The 7,983-nt window shown below is 58.0% G+C and overlaps 1 protein-coding gene across 1 annotated transcript; it reads left to right on the forward strand.

Annotated features, from left to right (window-relative positions):
* The first annotated feature begins 499 nt into the window (after positions 1-499).
* Positions 500-5,136, forward strand: RNF225 (ring finger protein 225). The gene is made up of 2 exons (XM_047710821.1): positions 500-980; positions 1,559-5,136. The coding sequence occupies exon 2, from the start codon at positions 1,570-1,572 to the stop codon at positions 2,560-2,562; it is 993 nt and encodes a 330-aa protein (XP_047566777.1). The 5' UTR covers positions 500-980; positions 1,559-1,569; the 3' UTR covers positions 2,563-5,136.
* Positions 5,137-7,983: the final 2,847 nt, after the last annotated feature.

Raw genomic sequence — 7,983 nt, forward strand, 5'->3', positions numbered from 1 at the left:
CTGGGTCAGTGTTTCCACCCTCCTACCTGCTGGTTTGTCAGGGGCCAGCCCTATCCAGTACACTGTGGGGTCTGCCCACCTTCCACCCCAGAGGCTCCTCTGCTCTGGCCAGCTTCCCCCTGAGCCCCAGGCTGCCTGTGCACTCTTTTTTTTTTTTTTTTTTTTTTTAAGATTTTATTTATTTATTTGACAGATAGAGATCACAGGTAGGCAGCGAGACAGGCAGAGAGAGAGGGGGAAGCAGGCTCCCCGCCGAGCGGAGAGCCCGATGTGGGGCTCGATCCCAGGACCCTGGGATCATGACCCAAGCCGAAGGCAGAGGCTTTAACCCCCTGAGCCACCCAGGCGCCCCTTTTTTTTTTTTTAAGATTATTTATTTGACTGATCACAAGTGCTCAGAGAGGCAGGCAGAGAGAGGGGGAAGCAGGCTCCCCGCTTAGCAGAGAGCTCAGTGTGGGGCTCAATCCCAGGACCCTGAGATCATGACCTGAGCCAAAGGCAGAGGCTTAACCCACTGAGCCACCCAGGCGCCCCTGCCTCTGCATTTTGTGTACTAGTCAGGACTGCAGCAACCCTGGGTACCCACAGAGTCACTGCTACATCAGGTTTATCTGATTCCACCAGTGGCTTGAAAGTGGATTCATGAGGTGATGGAAGACTTGGGTGGTGGGTTGTTACTGCCCACGCATGGGACCAGACTCACTGGCCTGTCCCCCTGTGCCATCTATCACCTTCCTGCCACCCCCAACATCCGGCCAACGTCAGGCTTGGTGTTCATCCTGGAGGGACCTGTCTCAGGGGCGGGCCAGGCAGTCAGACAAGTCTGACAGGTACCTTGGGAACCTGGGATCTGGAGGGAGTGGTACCAAGGCAGTACCTTCCTGCAGGGAGGGGCACCTAGTATGCAGCTGCTGGTAGGCCAAGTACTGGGGTCAGAACTAGCAGAGACGTGCCAGGCAGAGGGAGGTGGCACCCAACAGGTAGGAAGGGCCCAAAGGCCCACTGGGGTCTGTCGTCGGGAATCTCTGGCACCTGCTCTGGGCTTCTGTCATTTCTCTGTGTTGCTGGGCTCCAATCCTGAGGCTTGCATGTCCTCTTTTCCTCATCTGCCCCTCCTGGGATCTGGTATGGACCCCCCAGAATCGAACTAGTTCTTAGAGGTCCCCATCTTTTGTTCCTCTCCATGTTGGAGCCTCCCCATTGCTTGTCTGGGGTCCTGCCTGGTGATGAGTTCTCAGCTGTCATCTCTGCCCCTTCCCCACCTAAGTCAAGCTTAGGACTTACCATGCCCCCTGGGTCTGTCCCTGTTCCCCAATCCTTTCCTCCCATCTCTTTTGCTCCCTCCCTTCTCCAGTCTTGATGCTTCTTCAACTCCCTACCTGGACACCCTTTTCCTTTGCTTCTACCCTGTGAGTCGCCTACCATCCTAGCCTCTGCTCCTTGGCTCTACACCCCCCTTCTTTGCTCCTGTACTCCAGAGTGCAGCTCCTGACCCTCCGCAGACCCTCCTCCGCTCTTCCACCGCCTGCTTTCCTGGCTGACGGGCCTCTCCCCTCAGGTCCCGTCCAGATGCCCTGCCCTCGGCTGCCCTGGCTCCGCCGCTCCCGGGCCCCTCAGGGCTCAGGCCCCAGCTCTCAGAGCTCACTCTCTGCGCCCCGCTCACCCGGCAGGGAGGAGGGCCAAGACGACGACGGCGAGGAGGAGGAAGGGGACGGCAGCCCCGGCTCGGGCCCCATCCTGACCCCCGCGTCCCCTGTGGAGTGTCTCATTTGCGTGTCACCCTTCGACGGCGTTTTCAAGCTGCCCAAGCGCCTGGACTGCGGCCACGTCTTCTGCCTCGAGTGCCTGGCTCGCCTGTCCCTGGCCACGGCGGGGGGCGGCGACGCGGTGGCCTGTCCGGTGTGCCGCGCGCCCACGCGCCTGGCCCCGCGCCGAGGGCTGCCCGCGCTGCCCACAACAACCGGGCCTGCTGCCCGTGACGCGCGCGCGCCCCTGCCGCGCCAGGGCTCGGTGCGCTTCGACCGTCGCCGCGGCCTGCTGTACTTGCGGCCGCCGCCGCCGCCGCCGCCCGGGCCGCGCAAGTCCCGCGCCGCGCGCCCACCGCCGCCGCCGCCGCCGCTGCGCCTTGGCCGCCCGCTGTCTCGCCGCCTCTCCCTGGCCAGCCCGGCCTGGGCCTTCAACGCCGCGGTGGCGCTGGCGGTGCTGGTGGCCGCCGGCCTCGTCGTCTCGGGCGTCTACATCTTCTTCCTCATCCCCCACGCCGCCTCCTCCGGCCCCGTGCGGCCCCAGCTCGTGGCGCTCGCCCCGGCGCCCGGATTCTCCTGGTTCCCGCCGCGGCCCCCGCCGGGGACATCCTGGACGCCGCGCCCCGTGGGTCCTGACCTGGACACCGCCCTGCCAGGGGCTACGGAGGACGTGCTGGAGCCCGAGGGGGACTCCGAGGACAAGGTGGAGGCCGAGGGGACTCTGGACCGGCCCCCCGACCGCGTGTGGGGAGCAGAAGCCGGCCTGGGCTGGGCCCCGCGGGGACGGGGAGGTAGGAGGGTGTGGGCGCCGCGGTAAACGCATCCGTGCTTCAGGTCCTGTCTCCAGAGCTGGGGTCCTCCGTGTCCTCCTGGTGGGGCCCCTGCCAGGATCGCTTGCCCTGGGCCTCAGGGAGGCCTTACCAAGGTGCATGGAAAGCACCCATTTCTCCGAGGGAGGTCTAGTGAGATCGTTCCAGGCGTCATCACCAAGGAGCAGGGACACTCTCAAGGAGCAACCTCTGCCTTCATTCCCACAAGGGCCCTCTGGGAGCACCCATAACCCCGAGCAACTGTGGGCATCCAGCTGAGGCTGTCCTGAGACCCTCTTTGAGAAGGTCCTTCTGGGAGGCACTCCTAAACCTGGTCTCCATGAGGGCCCAGGTTGGGAGGACCCTTGATCCTCATCCCTCTGAGAGTCCAGCTGGGGAGCCCCTCGGACCAACATTGGGTAGGTACCCTGCTCGAGACCCCATCATGCCCCTCCGGAGGGTCCCACTGAGCGCACCTCCCATTCATCATCAGACCCCGGGGGGAGAACCCTCAGCTAGCAGCTTGGGGGGGAAGCCTCTGATTTAGTCATCCTGTGGGCTCACTGCAGGTGGCTGGAAGCCCCCAGTCTCTGGGTGGTGAAGCTGCTACTGCTGTTGACCTCTGGCCATGCCCCTCTGCGTGGCCTATCGCAGTCCTCCCCACCCCACTAGGGCTGTGGAGTTTATTTTCCACTCTGCCACCTGCAGGTTGGGTGTGGGTGGGATCCAGCTATTTCCAAGCTGGTCCTGGGTTGTCTGCATGCATGGCTGGGGCTTGGGCTTGAAGGGGCAGGGGTGGCCAGGCCAGGGCTGAGGAGGGACACATAGGGCCTGAGCCTCCAAGATTAGCTCCCACTTGGTTCTGAGCACCAGTCTGCAAGCAGGAGCCTCGACTACTGTTTGGGTCATGGCTTCTGGGGTCCTGATATGCTGTGGGGCAGCTGTGGTCACCAAGGCTCATACAAGGTTTGCCCTCTAGGTCAGGTCCACATGATCTGGGGGGTGGGTGCTCCTGGATCTTGCTGGCCTGCTCGGAGACATCCTGGCCTCTCTCCCTGGGTGCTAGAACCCCTATCACCCCTATTTCCACTCATTAATTTCTCGAGACCAGTTATTGCATGTCTCCTCCAGAGTTCCATCAACTTTTTTTTTGGGCATCCCTGTTGTACCCTGAGGTGAAGCCTCAGCCTTGGGTAGCAGCCTACAGGGAGGGCAGCTCTTGGGTTCCTGTCCTCCTCCTCTCAGAAGCCTTCCTGGGTCAGTCATCACAGGGTAGATGGCTGCCACCCTCTACACAGACTGAACGCAGGTCTTCTGTTTCCCCCAAGGCTCTTGAGCCCACATCCTCCCTCACTTGGCCCAGGTTTGGGGTTCCATGTTCTGTGGCTTGGAATCTGGCATTTTCCAGAGAGAAATGTAACTTCTATGGGGCTGGGGGCTCTCATTTGATCTGTTTACACGTGTGTCCTCAGTGCCTGGCACACGGGGGGTGCCAAATAGTTTTCTGGGGGAGTGACTGGCATTGCTGGTGACCAAGAGGCAGGCTGGGAATGCTTGTGGGCACTCTAGGCTCAACTAGCTCGGAGCCACCCTGGTGGAGGCGTGTCAGCCGAGTTCCTTTCGATGGGACGCTGCTGCTTCCGGTTGGAAAGCAGAGGGGGAAACATCAGGACATCCAAGGGAGTGTCTTTCCAGACCAGTTCTTGTCCCACACCCAGGTGCCAGTGTCACCCACAGTGACTGAGAGCAGGGTGCTGGGTCACTGGGCAGCCCTAGCCCCGCCCACACAGGGAGGGGACTTGGTCAGGCTGGAGCAGTGTTGGTGGTCTAGGTTAGTGTCTGCTGACTGCTGCAACAGAGAACTCAGACTAATTCTGTCACAGTTCTGCAGGCCAGGAGTCTTGAAATCATGTTTACCTGGCTAAAATCAAGTGTCCTTGGGGCTAGCTTCTCCGGAGGGTCCAGGAGAGAATTTCCTTAGCTTTTCATCTTCAACACCTGCATTCCTTGGCTTCTTCCTCTATCTATTTTTATTTTTTTAAGTAATCTCTACACCCCATGTGGGACTCAAACTCACAATCCCAAGACCAGGAGTCCCATGCTCTACTGACCGAGCTGACTAGGTGCCCTGTCTTCCTCTGTCTTCAAAGGCAGCAGCATCGTGGCTACAAAGCTCTGACTGTCCTGCCTCCTGCTTTCACTTGTAAGGGTGTCGTGAGAACTTGAGCCCGCCCTGATAATCCGGGATAATTTCCCCAGATCAGCATCTTAATTTAATCACATCTGCAAAGTCCATTTTGCCATCTAAGTAGCAGATTGACAGATGCTGGGGGTTAGGACCTGGCTATCTTTGGGGGCCATTATTCACCTCACTATAGCGTCTCAGGTATCCTTATTCTCATCCCTTCCCTCCTCCACCCAAGGCTGGGAGATTGGGGAGGGGGGCAAAAGTTGGGCCCAGCCAGGAGAGTGAGAAAGGGGCCCTTAGCTGGTGGTGCCCAGAGAGGGGAGAGAAAATGCTTTCTGCCTGAGGGTGTTCAAGAAAGGCTGCCTGGAAGAAGACCTGCATCTTCGAAACAGCTGGTATTTTTTTTTAATTTTTTTTTAAGATTTATTTATTTATTTGACAGAAATCACAAGGAGGCAGAGAGGCAGGCAGAGAGAGAGGAGGAAGCAGGCTCCCCGCGGAGCAGAGAGCCCGATGTGGGGCTCGATCCCAGGACCCTGAGACCATGACCTGAGCGGAAGGCAGAGGCTTTAACCCACTGAGCCACCCAGGCGCCCCTTAAACAGCTGGTATTAAGGCAGAAGGAGCTGGGGGCAGGAAGCGGGCGGCTGAGGGCACTGGCAGGGCTGATCATCCCATAACCCAGTCCTAGCTAGCTTCCTCCTAGGGGTTAGGGAAGGTTCGGCTTCTCCACTCTCCCAACTGGGAGACTGAAACTTCAGTCTCTCCTTCCTTACAATGAGCCTGATGACAGATCCCAGGGGTCCTGAACATTCCTGTCTGCTAATTACTACCTCGATCACTGCCCATCCACTGCCCATGAACAAAGGGGCCGTCCAAAACCACCCTGGGGCCGGTATCATGGGTCCTCTGCCCCAACCTTTCCTACCAGCCTCTGTGGCCATCTAGAGCCATGCCCTCCCCGCCCTCCCTCTGCCCACTTCAGCCCTGCTGCATAACCACCCCTCATCTGTCGCAGGCTTGCGAATACCCAGAGAAGGGAGTCAATCTCATTGCCTGGCATGGTGCCAGAGATGCCAGACTTTGGTTCTCTCTTCTGTAAAATGGGTGACAATAAACACTTTACTTGCAGGGAATATTAGTTAATCTACAAGTATTTATTGTGCACCTGCTGTATACCAAGGGTGTGCACTGGGGACATCGCAGGAACAAGGAAGGCCCTCACATGGCAGATGACGTCCAGAACGCTGAGCAGAGCAACCATCATCTTGGCCACACTGCCTTCCCTGTCAAGTTCGTGGAGTCCCCAGTTCCCCAAAGCTTCCCCATGTTCTCTTCCCAGCTTTGCCTTCATTGCCCCCGGAGGGACGCAGGGTGCTCCGTTCTATAGGGATCTGGCCAGCCTCTCCTCATGAGAATCAAAGATGCCGCTGCCCGCCCCCCCCATCCCTGCCCATCAGGGCATCTTCTTGTGTTGAGGCCAAGGGAACAAGGGCCTCAGAGGGCCCTCACTGGACCCTGAGAGCCGCAGAGTCCAGACTCTGCGGGGAAACAGAGGCTGTTGGGCTGGGCAGGGTGTGCATTCGAACCAGGACCAGAGAGCTTCCTGCAAAACACCTTCTCCCCTCAACTCCACACCCTGGTAGGGTAGACTTGGTTTTTACCCTCCTCCTCCGGTCCTGCAATTGGAGTTCTCTCTCCACACTTGGGAGGCTTCCCCTCCTCACTAACACCCACACGCAAACCAGGGTGGGGCTTGGGGGAACTTCTAGCAATCCTGGCTGGGGGCTGCTTGAGTGTCGTCACAACATGGCAAGTGGCTTCTCTCTGAGCAAGTGAGCCAAGAGGGAACAAAGCCAAAGAAGCCACAATGCCTTTTATGACCCAGCCACAGAAGTCATTCTATCATCTCCCCCATGTGCTAGCGGCCACCCTATTCACTATTGAAGGGACCTAAGTGAGTGTGTGAACATGGACAAGGGACTCATGGTGGCCATTTGGGAGGTCAGCCATCTATCTAAAGTGGAGTCACCAGCACAGTCCTTTGTCCTCTTTAGCCCAATGGGCCTGTGCCACTCTCTTGGGCCCTCTCTCTCTGAGAGAGTCCCAGGCCTTTGGTTCAGGCTGAATCCCCAGGGTGATGACCATATCACCCTTTCTGTGAGTTTCGGGGAGGCCAGGGAGAAGCCAGTGCCGGCCACAGTAGCACCAAGTGGGGACTGGGTCAGAACCAAGGACAGAAAGGGAAGAGTGACTGGCTTCGTCCTCACCGGTCTCCAGGCCCCCAGATCTTAAGGGAGGGAGGAGACATGGAGCTGTGAGTGTTGACGGGAGTTGGAGGGTCGAGGGGGGTAGCATTAAAACAGCTGACTCTTTTCTAGGCCTCTTACCCTCTGGTGTTGGAGGAACAGGAGTGAAGAAGCATTGTGGTGGTTCAGACCTGGGCTAGGCACCTTCCTGCAGCCGTCTTTAGTGTTTCCACATCACCATTGGGGGAGGGTGCACAGTGGGGCAGCAGGTGGCACAGGTGCTAGGGACCAGCTGGCCTGTTGCAGAATTTGTCTGAGATCGGAGTTCTCTGCAGGAAGCTGGCTCTGCTGCCCTTATTCTGTGCTGTCTGGAAGAGCCAGCTGGCACGGGTCCAGAGGCTAGTAAGATGCCAAGGCAGCTTAATCGTTTCAGAGAGGAAGCATGACTCATTCCAGGATCTACTCTGTCCCACAGCCTCAGTGAGCCACTGCAGTCAGCCCTGTCCACTGTACCACTGGGCGGAAATAGCCCTCCCGATATTAGTGTCCTTGTGTACCTGGAGCCCTAATCCACACCAGATCGTCTATGCCAACAGTGTGATTTGTGGTAGGGGCTGTGGGCCACGCTGCATCAGTTTGTCCTGTGGGGGGGGCGGGCGGGGGAGAGACTGGGTAACTAAGGTCAGTTACATGGGTGCTGTTACAAAAGTGCACACCTTTGTTACTGTTTCCCAATGAAAACCCTGGACACCAAGACTTAGGTGAGGACACTTGGTGGCAACACTCAGTATGTGTTGTCATGTATATTGTTTTTGGGAGAAGTAAGTGCTGCGTGTGACCCCACTGGGAGAGGACAGCAGGAAGCTTGTGCCTGATCTTTCTTAATTCCTCTTTACATACCTCTTTCTTCTGCCAGATTTTATTTATTTTTTAAAGATTTTTTTTTTTTCTTAATTTGACCCAGAGAGAGTACAAGTAGGGGGAGCAGCAGG

This window comes from Lutra lutra, chromosome 17 (assembly GCF_902655055.1).
Source record: "Lutra lutra chromosome 17, mLutLut1.2, whole genome shotgun sequence".
Classification (NCBI taxonomy): Eukaryota; Metazoa; Chordata; class Mammalia; order Carnivora; family Mustelidae; genus Lutra; species Lutra lutra.

What these genes read in the sequence shown, in the direction of transcription:
- RNF225 (XM_047710821.1), top strand. Translation starts at nt 1,570, where the DNA reads ATGCCCTGCCCTCGGCTGCCCTGGCTCCGCCGCTCCCGGGCCCCTCAG.